Source organism: Talpa europaea (assembly GCF_964194135.1).
Source record: "Talpa europaea genome assembly, chromosome: 4".
NCBI classification, from domain to species: Eukaryota; Metazoa; Chordata; class Mammalia; order Eulipotyphla; family Talpidae; genus Talpa; species Talpa europaea.
The window spans coordinates 94,900,932-94,916,660 of NC_140070.1; the positions used below are offsets into that span (position 1 = coordinate 94,900,932).

General features: G+C 40.5%; 1 protein-coding gene across 2 annotated transcripts in view; it reads left to right on the plus strand.

Annotated features, from left to right (window-relative positions):
* Window positions 1–775: 775 nt before the first annotated feature.
* Window positions 776–15,729, plus strand: part of TMPRSS7 (transmembrane serine protease 7) — a gene marked incomplete at both ends in the record, with an annotated part of 36,899 nt that continues 21,945 nt past the window's right edge. Inside the window, 9 exons of one of the 2 annotated variants that reach the window (XM_084231908.1) lie at window positions 776–823; window positions 2,574–2,781; window positions 6,060–6,190; window positions 7,894–7,961; window positions 9,424–9,617; window positions 10,536–10,574; window positions 11,556–11,784; window positions 13,402–13,532; window positions 15,351–15,463. In XM_084231908.1, the coding sequence (XP_084088034.1) occupies window positions 776–823; window positions 2,574–2,781; window positions 6,060–6,190; window positions 7,894–7,961; window positions 9,424–9,617; window positions 10,536–10,574; window positions 11,556–11,784; window positions 13,402–13,532; window positions 15,351–15,463 (1,161 nt within the window). Of the gene's footprint in view, window positions 824–2,573; window positions 2,782–6,059; window positions 6,191–7,893; window positions 7,962–9,423; window positions 9,618–10,535; window positions 10,575–11,555; window positions 11,785–13,401; window positions 13,533–15,350; window positions 15,464–15,729 lie in introns of those variants that run through there. The other variant, XM_084231909.1, reaches the window with a different exon arrangement.

The window sequence follows — 15,729 nt, forward strand, 5'->3', positions numbered from 1 at the left end:
GCAGAACATGCAGATCTAATGAAATATACTGCTGAGGGGAGCAGTGGATGAGTCAGGAGAGGTCTGCCGTACCATATAGGTTAGCTCCCTTGCGGGGGATCGAACTTGTGTTACAGTAGCTGGCAATAGCTTGATAGTGCTGTCTTTATTGTTTTTTTAAGATTTATTTATGCATACAAGAACTAGGGTACAAGCCAGAGGTGTGGGGGGTGAGAGAATTCGCCAGAGACAGAATGGGGAGCAGAACAGGCAGATCTACTGAAATACACTGCTAGGGGGAGCAGCGGGCGAGTCAGGAGAGGTCTGCTGTGCCATGTGGGTAGCTCTCTGGTCAGGGATTGAACTCGTGCTGCAGGGCTGTGGACAGCTTCATAGTGCTGTGTCTTAACCCCTTGTGCCACCAGGGAGGCCCCATAGTGCTGTCTTTAACCCCTGCACCACCAAGAAGGCCCCAAATATTTTTAGATTGTTGGACTGTGGCCTTGTGAGGCAAGCAGCAGGCCTTGAGGATAGGCTCTGAGGGGCCTGGCTCATACTAGAGTTATATTTAGAAACGGTTAGTTTGGTTACAAAGCTGACCGCTAGATCCCTTTAACTCAGACAATATAGCCATGAGGCAGCTTCAGTTTCTGAACCGGACCTGGTGCATGTAAATTGATGCCTTTCCTCTGAAAGCTAGCTTGAAGGCAGCAACCAGTTCTTCTCAAGCGAGAATGAAAGGAGTTGAAAACCGGCTCTGAGATACCTCTGTATGGTCACATACAAACACCTAAAAATGGACAAAGAAAAGAGTGATGCTTCACCCAAACCTGCTGATGTGGATGTAAGTAGAGTGTGGAAAGCCTTCTCTCTTACTTGAATGCCACTTATTGTTGACCTTGTTAGTAAAATAAGACCATGTTTCCTTATAAGAATAAGGAGAACAATAACAAAATGCTTTATCCTCCTATGATACTTTAATGGATTTTACAAATGTGACCTTGTTTTTTTAAAGTGCTGTACTTGGCAATTGATTTGAAGCTGTTTTTCTAAAACTCTAGGAAAATTGCACTGATCTCTATACAAATTCCATTTTAAAATTTAATCAGTGCCAACTGAGCTGCCTATAATGTGTTCCGCAGTTAAGACACAACCTAGCCCTTGTCAAGTCCACATGAGCCAGCATTTAGGTGTGTTTTCATCTTTTGCTTCTTTGCAGGAATATTTAAAGTAGTTTGACACCATGGTCAACTCATCCTACAATAGAATGTTTTTCTCTTTAGAAACACCATCTTCTGTCCTGTAGGATACCCCATTAAATGAGGTCTTGTCTAGTTCAATTTCACCAGGACGGAATATGCTACATTTCACTCCAGGGATTAACAAGGGGGGTTGACAAGGGTGTTTGGCAAAAAGAATGAGATAGCCATGAATAATTCAGAATGTACTTAGCCACATATTGTCCCTCCAACTGGTAGGATTAAAGACAGGAAAACATGTACTCTGAAGGGAAGAGTAAGGGACAATAACAGAAAATGATAAAACTCTTACAAGAACTTGAGATTATTTCTTTGGAGTTGGTGTTCTCGACTGCTGCCTCTAAAAGAATGTGTGGTTAAATGTCACCACTGGAGTTTAGTTAACCTGACATGTATAAATCTCTCCTTCAAAGAAGCTAAACTCTCACATGCACTATTAATGAATTTACAGCATCAAATGACAGAGGGTAGAGGAGGGGAAAAAAAACAAATAATGTATTTTTTCCTCTTACATATAACACTTTGCACATCACTATACTAACAGCAATAATTTTATAATTTAATAGGAGCCCACTCATTCTTTGATTTTATTTATTTATTGGTTTTTTTTTTGATTGCGGTAACATTGGCTTACAACATCGTGTATGATTCAGGGCTGCTATTCACACCTCTGCAGATGCATGTTACCACTCCACACCCACCTCCATAAAACATTTTTCATTTATGATTGAGAAACTGACTCGTGATTAATTCACTGGCAGTCTTAAATGTGCACATATGTAAAACAGTGGTAAAATAAGCACGTTGATTCCTATCCTACAATCCTGCCCAAACCAGAACATCACCCATAACTTTTTCTTCCTACACTCAGTCACGAAGCCATTAATAGGAAATCAGTAGTGTCTGCAAAGAACTCACTTGTATTCTTACTTTGGATCCTATCTAAGCCTAGAGCAATTAGTTGTGGAAGAAAAGCTATGTAATACAAACATTACAAAAACAAATTCCTACAGCTGCCTATCCATGAAGTGACTTATGTATATCCCCCACCTCCTGATCCTCAGCTCCTCTACATAGATTCAGGTCTATCTTCTGCAGGATCAGTTTAGCAGAATTAAAGACTTGGAGCGAGACCCTGGGAACCATTGCACTAGTGTTCTATCAGTGCCTGGTGTTTCTGATCATAACTGTGTGATTTAATGCAAGTTAATTTATTATGCTTATGTAAATAATTTGGTGTATTTAGATTTTTTGGCACCAAGCTCCTCTGACTGGATGGTTCCATTTTATCTCTAGACTACTTGTAATTGCTAATACATTTTTTTTTTTTTTAAGATATCCAGCATTTCAGTTCAGGTGGTCAGTGCCCAAGGGAAGCTGCCAGGGAGGCGACCACCACGAAGGCCCATCAGCAAAGTCAGACCCAAGAAACAATGCAAGAAGAAAACTCCTTTTTGGAATATCCAAAACAAAATCGTTCTCTTCACGGTATTTTTATTTATCCTAGCTGTCATAGCCTGGACACTTCTGTGGCTCTACATCAGTGAGTGAAAAATCTGTCTTCCTCTGGTTTTAGGCTTGCCTCATGAGTGTTTCTGATAAAATTTTCCTATTTCCTAGTGTAGAGGCAGGCTAGGCACTGACCACGTTTTCTATGATCCGGCAGATGGGTAAATGAGGAAAGATTCTTGGAGCCTTTGATGGGTTTCTCAGGCTTTCATTGAGCTGTTACATACAGAGCAGCAACCAGTTACATGGCAAGCAGGGGTGCGGAGGGAGGGAGGGCAGGAGGCTGGCAGGCCTCCAAGCCCCAGCAAGTCTTCACTCTGGGCTTCTCTGGCTTTTTGTTTGTTTGTTTGTTTGTTTGTTTGTTTATACAAGCACTGGGTACAGTCAGAAGCGGGAGGGTAAGAGAATCCACCAGAGCCAGAGCGGGGAGCAGAGCAGGCAGAAGGACCTAAGTACACTGCTGAGGGGAGCAGCGGGCAGCAGGAGAGGTCTGCGCGGCATGTGGGACCCGGCGCTGCAGAGGCCGCGGGCAGCTTCGCAACCCAGTGCTCAACCGCCCTTCTCTGGCTTCTTTCGCCCCTTCTCTCTCCTGCTTGTCTCCTGCTTCTGCTCCGCTAGGTGACTGTATCAATACTGCTCCCCTGGCCCACAGAAGTAAATAAGACAGTTTGCAATAATGTAACAACTGCAGGTGCCCCATCAGGCAGGGCAATCCTAATGGTGGGAGGGCAGAAAAGCCTGAAAACCATTTACCAAACCATTTTACGCGACACCTAGAGAGTAGCCATTTCCAAAATTGTTGGTGTTTTAAGGAGAAACCAGCCAGAATTGTTTTCTCTATTTCTTCTTTTACCACCACTGTTTTCCTCCCAAAGGAGAACAACAAGAGGATGAGAGATGGGGGTACGCTGAGAAGAGCTGAGGGAGCTTCTGGCAGTTCAGAAATGCAGTGCACTTACAGCTTTTAAAAAATGAATGCAATGCCACGCTGCTTCACTTCCTTATTCCACCCACCGCCTGTTTCCAGGCAACCTTACATTTCCAGCCCCAAGAGCATCATTCTGCTCAGGCATCTTTCTCTTCTGTTTTTATTGATCTGATTGGTTACGTTGTTATCCATTAGATGGATCGGTTTTGGCTGGAGTAATAATTAAGCTCTCTTCTAAGTGTCTTACCATGCAACTCAGTAATTATAGCATTTACTCACTTATCCTGGACTTCCCATCCTATACTTGTGAATATATTTGATGCAAGCTATGTGTGCTCTCAGGGGTATTACAACTAGTTTAGAAAGCAAGATTGATGGGCAAAGAATGAATGAATAATGTCTTGAACAGTTCAGGTCACTTATATATCTTCAAATCAGTCACCCACAATTTGTGTGGCATCATGTAAGACAAGCATATCAGTATATATCACTCTCTTCCAAAAGCTCACGGATATATTTTCTTCTTTCAAAAAACTCACAGTTCAGTGCTGAAGAGGGAGTGTGAGATGATTTTTTTTTCTTAAGCAATTGCTTTATAATCACAGAAGAGAGGAATCCAACATGCCCAGGGATGAACTCCAAAGGTTTCATGAACTGATTGTCATGAAGGTTTCATGAAAATTCATTTGCTGGCACTGCGACAGGCATGGGCACAGAGTAGTAGACAAGAAAAGAATCTGTCCTCAAGGAACTTCTAGACTAGTGCAGAAAGTCATGCCCAAGGATGATTCAAGACAAACAACACACACATCCCCAAGCCAGAGCAAGCTGACTGACTTCCCATCCGTTCTCTGCCAGTCCTAACTGATAAATTTGAATCACCCTAGCATTTTTGTGTAAAGTTTTCGCACATAATTGTGTAGAAGCAGAAGGGAATTTCAGGAAGATGCAAAGGGTAACTGGCATGAACAAACAAGATTTTTTTCAACAAATAATAGAGGTTAGGTCTGATATGTGAAATTTGGGCACGGAGGTGGCCTGCTCATCTGGATGCCAAGTGGGCTCACGTCAGGCTGAACTAAAGAATTAGATAAATGTAATCCGGTTCAAGGCTAACTGGGTCTCCCTGGCATTGTTGTTATCCTGGCTCTTGAGTACTTACTGATATGAGAAGAATGTGCAAGCTTCTACATAGAAGGCAAAGCTTTTACTCAATCTTTATAAAGTCTGGATTAACAACAAAAATCTAAGAAGCACTACCCTGGCAAAATCAGAAACAAAAATAACTGTTTTATATCGAGCAATGTGGAGCAATGTGATCAATTCCACAGCCATGGAACTTGAAAGAACAATCTAGGACAGGAGTTCAGGCCTCTTGCCCTTTGATGTAACTCCGCAGCCACACTCCACTACTTGGGGCTAACGTGACCTGGATGCATCATACAAAGAAAACCTATGTTATTCACATAGGTTGTGCTTTCTTTTTTAATTCAGCCACCACTTACTTAGCAATTCCATGTGCTGGGCATTGTGCTAGGAGAGACTATTCTCTCTCTCTCTCTTCCATACCTTCTTCTTCCCTTCCTTCCTTTCCACAAACATTGATGAGCTGAGGGTCAAAAGGAAGTCATTATCAGTCTTGAAGGACAGAGAGGCAGAAATTACAAGTCAGCGGGGCAGGTGCTACAGGAGATAAATGTACCAGGGTTCCCAGGAGCCTAGGGGATGGTGCCACACAGGATGAAGACCTTGGTAACAAAAAGAAAAGGTAAAAAAGACTCCTTCATCTCCCCTGTGCTATTCTCAGGTGCCCAAAGGCACCTGGACCCAGCAGTTTCTCTGTCTGTCTCGTCAGAAGTTTCTGGGCAGACCTAACATCAGCTCCCATAGTTCTCACTGTGCAGAGTATTTGAGCAGTAGTGTCCTGACGCTGGACTGAGGTCCACACTCTGGCTCATCAGCAGGATGAATTTGTACTCTTCCCAGGGCTGGGGACCAGCCTGCTTCCTCAGCACCAGCCACATGTTTATAAAGGGGGAACTCAGCCAAGGTGCATGGGGCCCTTCACTGTACCCACTTTACCTCAGAGCCTGGAGGTAAAGCTTTTATCACCTTACTTACATAGTCTTGGGAGCCATGAAAATTGTTTATGTTCTTTTTGGCTCCTGACTGACTCTATGATATGTGGAAAATCAAAGAGGTTTATCTTTCACTTTTTTGATCCTGTTTTTAAGTATTTGCCAGAACCTGAGAGAAAGAATAGTGGATTCTAAGGGACAAGATGATGTGCTGCTGATGAAAGAGATGCTATCGACTGTATTCAGAGCTTCATAGGCTGTGAACCAGAGGAGTAGCCTCCTAACTGTTTCCTCTCCATCTCCCAGGTAAAACAGAAAGCAGAGATGCCTTTTACTTTGTTGGAATGTTTCGTATCACCAACATTGAGTTTCTTCCTGAACACCGACAGAAGGAGTCCAGGGAATTTCTGTCAGTGGCACGGACTGTGCAGCGCGTGGTGAGGTGATGGGGGAAGTGAGCAGATGTGGAGGGTGGCTTCAGGGGGTGAAGGGTAGTTAGGATTCAGAGGTCACAAGTGTCACTGGTGAGCAGGGTGGATGGAGGAGCAGTCAGAAGAAACTTGGGACTCAGCTCATCTTGGCTATCAGACAGAATTTCTTATTTATGTGTTTCTCTGCTGAAAACAAATAGAAATGATTCTCTGAATGTTTATCTGTAATATAAAGGATCTAAAACAGGTGATTAAGTATTGAAATAGGTGTAAAATAAAGGAAGTGAAATGTCTTCCAGAACTGACATGTATACTGATTAATTCTGTGATCTATACACATTTAATTCAACCTTAATGCATTGACTTTTCTTCACTGTAAAAAAAAAACTTTCTCATATAGAACTAATATATATTTATTGTGAAAATTTATAAAATTCAGAAAAGTATGAAAAAGAAAGAAAACAATCTTTAATATCATCAGAGGTAGAACCTCTTTTATTCTCGACCACCTAGACACAGGAGATAGAACATTATTGGGCTACTAGTGGATATTGACAGTTACAATCAGATCATTTCCTCTTCACATTAGGTTTTAAGTATCTATGCAAGTAAATGGCATTGAAAACCACAAGTTTTAATGGCTAAAAAGTTGGCAAATCCCTTTTCCTTGGATATTAATGCTGTTTTCAAATGTAGCTCTTTAGACAGTGCTGCAGTAAAACTGCCACATGCAGAGTGTGTCTCTCTGATTACTTCCCTAGGTGATTTCCTAAAAGTATACCTGGTCAAATAGAAACGCCTAGAGTCATGGCTCGTGGTACATGTGGCCAACCAGAAGGTCTCTGCCACCTTGTGCAGAGTGGAGAGGCAGGCAGGCACAGCAGGGACTCTGCTGCAGTGACAGGCGGGCTGCCAGGCAAATGAGGGAGGCTGTGAGAGGGAGAGAGCAGGAAGGCAAGAGGAGAGCATTGCCTCTTGTTTACTGAAGCCCTGCTGTCTATTAGTATGTTGCTAATCTCTTTACATTTAATATGTACCAATTATTCTTCAAATTATCCCAGCACAAATTTTTTTAAAAAGGAAGGAAAAGAAAAACCAAAAATGGAGGCTCAGTAGGTTTAGGTAAAGTGTTCTGTGCTGCAACTCCACAGCTTATATTTTTTTAATGCAATATTATTTCTAATTTTTTTTCCCTCTCCCATGCAATTAGGTGGGTGATTTTGCTACTATGTATGGAGGGGAAGACAGGAGGTGGTAAACTGGCAGCAGAGTCCGTTTGGTTTTAGAAATGCTAAGCGAGGGCAGAGAAGGTAAACTGATTGAAATAGCTCTCTTTAGAGATCCAGTTACGGAGTTTTGAAAGGGGTGGGTGCTTCCTTGGAGATAGGAGAGATGTGATGGGGGATGGTAGACCTGGCTGTGGGCACATCTGCCACCTAGTGGCTACTGTAGGAAAGTGTCTCTAAGAATAATACATTTTCAGTACCTGCATTGACATAAAATGGAGATTCAACCCAGCACTTTGAAAATGTGCTTAGAGGAGTTTGACTGCTATAGAAATCAGAATTTATTTGAATTCAAGAAATAGTGTCTGCATTTGGAGTTAGCGGTCTTTAGTTTGAACCTGGCTTTTCTCCTCGCTAACTTAGACCTACTGCACATCAGATACCACAAGAGGAAGCCACTGTTGACACATCCTTCTTTTTCAGGTAAACTTGGTTTATACAACATCTGCCTTCTCCAAATTTTACAAGCAGTCTGTTGTTGCAGATGTGAGGTAATGATTGCTGCTTGCTTTGGGATTTCTACAGTCACTGCTGTAAACGCCTCTGAAGGCTGTAGAAGAGCTAAGATATCACCATTCTGAAGTAACTTTTGGGGGGCACTTGTGAGTCAATACCCTTTTAGCACAAGCAGAGACCCAACTCTTTGTTCTGCTTCCAGACTGAGTTTTTCTCTTCATTTACTAAACCTTGCCCTTCCCCCGTAACCCGGATCCTGGGCCCTGGCAATAATACCACCAAACAAAAAGGCTACGTGAGGGCAAAAGTAAAACACAAACCAGCATTTCTTAGAACATGCTTAGCCAAAAATTGGTCATTAGCGATCTGAGGGAGAAAAAAAAAATCTCACTGTTAAATAACCATAAAGGAAATTGTGTACCATGAACTGTATCCCACTCTGCCTCAACCCTAATAGATGTGTTGAGATCCATAATCCATTCAGTATATTAAAGGTGCTGAAGAGTCTGAGAGTAAGTTTTGTTTACTTTCAGCTCCCAACTTATTTACTGCACAGCACCATCTTATGTTCCTCTCATAAAACCTGACAATATTTGTGCAGTTAGTAGCTAATACTCCAGGGTCAGACTGAAAACCAAATTGGGCTTGATTCCTGGATTTGCTGCTTTTACTAGCTGTTTGACTCATAGTTGGAATTAAATTCCTAATCTGTAAAACTGGAATAATAATAATAATATTCACAATAATGACTATCCTCACTAAATGAAATGGGATAAAGCAGGTTTTGCACAATGCCTGGAATGGTGAGGTATCAAAAATTACAACTGCTGTTATTTGTTAGAACTGTGAATATTGATTATTGGCCATAGAAATAGTAGATTTTCCATAGATTCTCCATAGAGATTCAGTAATGGTTGTAGATTTGCACCAAATACAAGAAGGCTGTAGGGGCAGGATGGGCACTGAGCAGGTTATCTATGATCTGGTAGACTGCATGAAGGAGAGTCTTAGAGCCCTGGTGGCTTTCTCAGGCTTTTATTAAGCTCTACATGTAGTGTGGCAAACAGGTACACAGCAGGCGGGGGGCAGGCCAGTAGGCAAGTCTTCACTCTGGGCTTCTCCCTCTCTCTCTCCTACCTCTTCTGCTTCTGCTTCTCTTGGTGGCTATCCCAGTATCCGCCCATGGCCCACAGAAGTAAATAAGACAGTTTGAAACAATGTAACAACTGCAGGTACCCCCCCCCCATTAGATAGGACAATCCTAAAGGTAGGAGGGCAGAAAAGCCTGAAAAACCATTTACCCTACAAAGGCATACCCATGATGCTTTTCCTTCCCAACCCCCATAATTGGAGCTATGACTTCCTAACAAAGGAAATCAAGTTCTGTTGAAGGATGTGCTTATTTGCCTTCTCTGGAGTCTGCCAACTGGTCACTGGTTCCCTGTGAAAGTTTACTCCTAAGAGGTATCCTTGAACATTTCTCTCTTTTCACTATAGCAGCAACAACAAAGGTGGACTCCTTATCCACTTTTGGATTGTGTTTGTCATGCCACATGCCAAGGGCCATATCTTCTGTGAGGACTGTGTGGCCGCCATCTTGAAGGACTCCATCCAGACAAGCATCATAAACCGGACCTCTGTGGGGACCTTGCAGGGCCTGGATGTGGACATGGACTCTGTGGTACTAAATGGTGATTGTTGGGTCATTCTCCTTTTAGTGTTCCTTTCTGCAGCACTGCTGATAATGCTACCATCATAGTCAATATTGTGATGAAGTATTCTCTTGCACAATTTCAGTGGCACAGGATTAGTTGAAGAGTGGAGCACATTAATAAAGGAAATTGCTACATGTCATATATGGTGATTGAACAATAGAATTGGGGTCAATATAGATGAAATTGAATTTATTGAAGTACACCCTTCCCTGTATTTAATTTGTCTTCATGCCTCTTCAAATGAAGGCTCCAAGGAGCAAAGACCCAGTGAAGAGAGAATTTTGCTGAGGTTTATCTCATTTAGATGTCCAGACAACTGCACATGTTATTTGGTATTGCCTAATGCTCCAGTCTACTCCACAGTCCTGTCAAAATGCACATTTCATCTCATTTCACAGTAAAATGGTTTATTGTGTAAGCCAAAAATTATATAGCTTTATCTTTTTATTTAAATTTTTTATATATGCTAGGCATATAGTAGGTTGTTGCAAAGAACTTATTAAATGAATGAATGAAAATCTCTAGTGGAAAATTCTGTACTACATATACTATTTTGGATATAGGGCTAATTACAATCATGTTTGGTTTGTTTTTTAACCTTTAAGTGTGTTTTAAAAGTGTTACTATAAATTATTTAAAGCATATATAAGTAAAGAGAATAGTATAATGAACTCTCATATATCCTTTTTTTTCAGTAACTATTAACTCATGGCTATTCTATTTGAGCTCTAAATACTTAAACAATCTTTTTGTCCTCACTGGATTATTTTAAAGCATATTCCAGACATGTTGGATTTCTTTTATTGGAAGGAATATGTTTTTACTAAGCAAAATTCCAACAAAATTAAGTGCTGGGACTAACAGACTCTCTTTTAATGTATGTTTTCATTGCAGCTGGACTTCGGTCAGACTATTCTTCAACCATAGGACCTGGTAAATTATGTCATGTGTATTTCCCCCCTCCGGTATTCCAATTCACTATGTATCCTTTTCGGCTATAGTTTTCCTTTTCAAATGATGATATTTTTCACTACATCCTTTAATTGCAAGTGACAAAAATATACTCAAACTGGCTTAAGCACAAAAGAAACTTGGTGGACTCCTATAACTACATGCAGTGTGCTGGCTTCAGGCATGGTTGGACTTGATTATAAAGTGAAATATCATCAGCACACTGCATCTTTGCTTTCCTCTGTTGAGACTTCTAATGCCCTTCTAATATGGTGGTGTTAATGGTCACCAGCAGATCAAAGCTTATCGTTTATCAATTTAGAAACCATACTGGAATAAACCCCACACACATTTCCTAATAGTTCCCACAGAAGTCCTGGATCTGTCTCTCATTGTCTTGCATTGATGACTTGCCCTCCCTAAATCAGCTTCTTTGACTCCTATCAGCCAATTGGGGTCTTATGCTTGATCTTAAGCCTAGTAGTGAGTTTAACCCCACCCAAACCATATAGAAAGGGTAGAGACAGTTTCTCAAAGTAAAATATAGGTGCTGTTGCCAGGGAAATGGACTCCTGGCTGGTAAAGACAGCTGGCGACCTCCATATGCCTCTTTTGCTCTTTACTCTTTTTTTTTTTATTTTATTTTTAAAGATTTATTTATTTATACATGAACTGGGGTACAGGTCAGAGACACAGGAGGGTGAGAGGATTCACCAGAGACAGAGCGGGGAGCAGAACAGGCAGATGGACTGAAGACACTGCTGAGGGGAGCAGTGGGCGAGACACAAGAGGTTTGCCGCACCATGTGGGTGCCGGCTGGTAATCGAACCCACACTGCAGAGGCTGAGGACATCTTCACAGTGCAGTGCTCAACTCGCTGTGCCACCAGGGAGGCCCGCTCTTTACTCTTATAACGATCTCTAGAGAAGTCATATTCTTAGAACAAAAGTGCTGTCTCCACAGACAGAGGCTGCTCTCAGTACTTCTATGCAGATCAACCTTCTCTCCGCTACCCTCTGGAGATCTCTGCAACCTCAGGGAGGCTGATGTGCCACTTCAAGCTGGTGGCTGTCGTGGGCTATCTGATCCGTCTTTCCATCGAGTCTATCCAGATTGAAGCTGACAACTGTGTCACTGACTCCTTGATTATTTACGACTCCCTCTTGCCCATCCGGAGCACTGTCTTATATAGGTATTTATGCAGGCGTGCTGGTTGAGGAGTGAAAAGATCTTTACAACAATCTTTTGTAATGTTTGGTTCTTCTGGATTTGTTTTAACCATTTTTGTGTACATGCATATGATCAAAGATTGATACATGCCATATATAGTACCCATTATATCAGCCAGAGTCTATCAGACTCAGTGCTTGCTTTTCATGGGTAGCAGAAAAGAGTTAAAAATCAGTGCATCAGAATCTGCAGTCAGTATTTCTGGAATATAAGGGTTTTTTGGTTTAATTTTACTTTTATTGCATCACCATAATATCCATAGTTTTTTTTAGTATTTATTTTATGTATTTATTTGTATAGAGCTGGGTGTAGGCCAGAGGTCCAGGAGGGTGAGAGAATTCACCAGAGCCAGAGTGGGGAGCACAGGTGGATTGACTGAAATAAACTGCTGAGGGGAACAGCGGGTGAGACAGGAGAGGTCTGCGCGCCATGTGGGTAGCTCCCCCGCTAGGGATAGAACTCTTGCTGCAGTGGCTGCTGATAGCTTCACAGTGCTGAGACTTAATCCCGTGCACCACCAGGGAGGCCCAACATCTATAGTTGTAATAGAGTGCGATATAGTAGATAGTCTATGCTGATTACATAGCTTTTGTGACACAATTAAAAAATAATTCCTTATTATGAAGGTAATGCAATGTTCATCCTAGAAAATGAGGTCAGAGAACATTAACAATTATTTCACAATCCCATTACCCAAAACAAATGTCTGTTATATTTTTGCATCCATCCTTACGGATGGATTCAAATGTTTGTAATTATACTCACATATTCATATACATATCTTAATTTTTTTATTGACTTGTAGTCATTTTTATGAGTGCTTAATATTTTGATAACCTTATAATGCTCAATATTGTGATAACCTAAAAATAAAAACAAGTTAGATTTCATGAAGAATTTACTATCTGTTACCCAGTGTGCTGAACAAGTACATGAATTACGTTATTGTTCTTAATAGTGCTTATGTATGTATGGATTGCTGTTGGGTATGTAGGCATTTATATTTTGGCATCAATGCATATGTTAAAAATTCATAAATAATATAAGGCCATGCAGTGAAAAGTAAGTTTGTCACTCACTTCTTTTCCTCAATTATTGATATTGGTTCCTCTTCATCCTTCCAAATATATTTAACTGTCTTATTTAACCCTCACCACAATGTTATGAGGAATATACTTATTATTACTGCCATTTCATAGTCAGGAAACTGATGTGTATGAAGATTTAGTGATTTCATTGCCCAGATTCTGCCAGCCAGTTAATCGGTGGAGCTGTATTTTGAGCCCAGTTTTCCTTAGAGCTGAACCTATAACTTTATATCTTGTGTACTCTCAAGCAGGGCCCAGTGATGGCCATGCAGGAGAATTCCTAGATGGCTACTGCACAAAAATTTCTGTACCTTTATCAGCATCCCTCCATCTATAGTGTTCTGTGGTCACCGATTGTGAAGTCCTGGCTGGCAGTCTGAACCACGGGGACTTTGTGGATGGTCTGGGAAATGTGTGGAATTAGTGGTGGAAGAAATGCATTCCTCAATTACCTGTTAGATATGTATTTTTATTTTGTTATGTGGTTTCAGAATTTGTGAACCCACCAGAACATTGATGTCATTTGTTTCCACCAATAATCTCATGTTGGTGACATTTAAGTCTCTGCAGACACGGAGGCTATTGGGAATCCGGGCATATTTTGAGGTCATCCCAGAACAAAGTAAGTTATCCCCAACTGGAAAAAATGTTACTTCTACAAATATTTATTCTGATGCTGCAATCTGATTTCTCCTGAGGCTGTGTGGTCATACAAATTGCATTGGTTCAGAGACCCTAGCTCAGAGTCCAGTCAAAACAGAGATCATAATTTTCTAACAGAATTTAATGTAAAGAACTGTTAATTCAGTATGAAGGTGTTATTTAGGTAACTCAAAAGGCAAAATGAAAGCTGTAAGTTTTCATGAATGTATAGGAGCACCTGTAGGTCTGGGGCAACAAAGGAATGTGCTAGAATAATTAAATTTTAGAGCTTGGAGTGGGGGTTTGAGGACTGAAGCTCAGACCTCTGAGAAGGGGTTGTGTTCAGCTGGTGTTGGTGTCTCTGAGTTCAGAGGGAGCTGCTAAGGACTTGGGACCCAGATATTTGAAGAGGGGATGCCAGACTGCTGAGGGCGGTATCTTTGAGGAAGATTCGATAAAGTAGAAATTGAAGGGAAATGCTACAACTCTGCTCTAGAAAGGAAGTGTCACTTCAGGGGTTAAGACGCCTCCCAAGGTGACACTCTCAGAAAGAGGAGAGAGACAGAAAGTGGCTTTTTCCCTCCTCCAGCCCTCTAGCCTGACTTTAATGCCCTCTACTGGCATGTCTTGTCAGGAAGCCAAGTGGTATAGGAGGGAAAGTGTTTGCAGAGTCCCAGCCCTAGCATTCCAGAACAGAGTAGGGTGGGTTTGGAGTGGAGAGAAATGGCTCACTAACTAGCTTGCTAGATGTTTTTTGGTGAATTTTAACTTAGAGTTATTGCATGTGTATGCTATCCTAGAATTTGCCTGTAAAGCAAAACTGAGAGGATTTAAAGGATTTTTCTATTGTAGACAGTGAGCAAAGAGCAACCTCCCTTCGTTCTTCTCTTTTGACTTGGATGGATGGAGTGCAGCAAAACAAAATGAGCCTTCACTAAAACTCTAGTCTTTTGTAATATCTGTTGCCTGGCAACTGGGCAGATGGTACAGGCTGTGTCTGGTAACTTCTTAATCAGTCTCAACAAAGCCAAAGGGATCAGAATGGGAGATACGGTTGGGAGGGAGGAGGACTTGGCTTAAACAGATGGTGGTAGCTCTAAGTTCTACATATTAGGACAATAACTTACTTTGATAGATTTTTCTCCTTCAAGTTTTATAAAACAAAATGTAAAATTGATTTATTGAACACAACTGAGCTAACATTTGAGATGTGATTGACTCCAAAGGTTAAAAATATGACTACCTCAGAAGTAGTGCAGTGAAATTTGTCTATTCATTCAACAAATATTTATTGATAATCTATTATATTCCAGGAATAATTCTAGATCTAAAGGGAAAAGCAATAAATAAATAAAATAGACAAAAATCACTACTCTCCAGGAACTTACGTTGTAACAGAAGGAGGAGCACATCAATAGAATTGACATTTAGATGGTTTTATTTAAAAGGAACAAAATGTTATGTAAATTGGATATATTTCTGCAGCAACAAATCTATACTCAATTGAAAAAAAATAACTTGAAAGCTTTTAAAAATATTTTAGTTACATTTTTATAGTGAGTAATAGCATCATATGGCCAAAAAATTTGATTTGAAAATAATTATAGAATTTAAACAAGTATGTTAGCAGGATACTACTTGCAGGAAACTACTTCTTTCTTTAAAAAAATAAATTAAAATATATATAAGCTTGTTGATCTGGAAAATGTGCATTTTGTATTTAAAGAAATATATGTAGCATGTTTCCCATAATCTCACAACCGAGAATCATTGTGTGTTATTGGGTATTTTTTTTCAGAGTGTGAAAACACAGTGCTGGTCAAAGAAACTACCGGCTTTGAGGGGAAAATTTCAAGTCCATATTATCCAAGCTACTATCCTCCAAAGTGCATGTGTACCTGGAAATTTCAGGTAACCTAGTTTCACCACTATATCTTAGAAAAATATTGTTATTCTATTTTTAGTGGCAATTTATTTTTGAATTTTAATTAGTTCTTTTTTAAATTATAAAAATATTATTTTGAGGTAGTATTTAAACATTATTGAAATGCATTATCTGGAACATAAAAATTCTCTGTAATCTCAACTTGTACTGCTTATTTGCAGACTGGGCTTATTTTTCTAATTTATTATTTTGTTTGTATTTTTAAAATGCAAAGGCAAACTTATGGAATCAA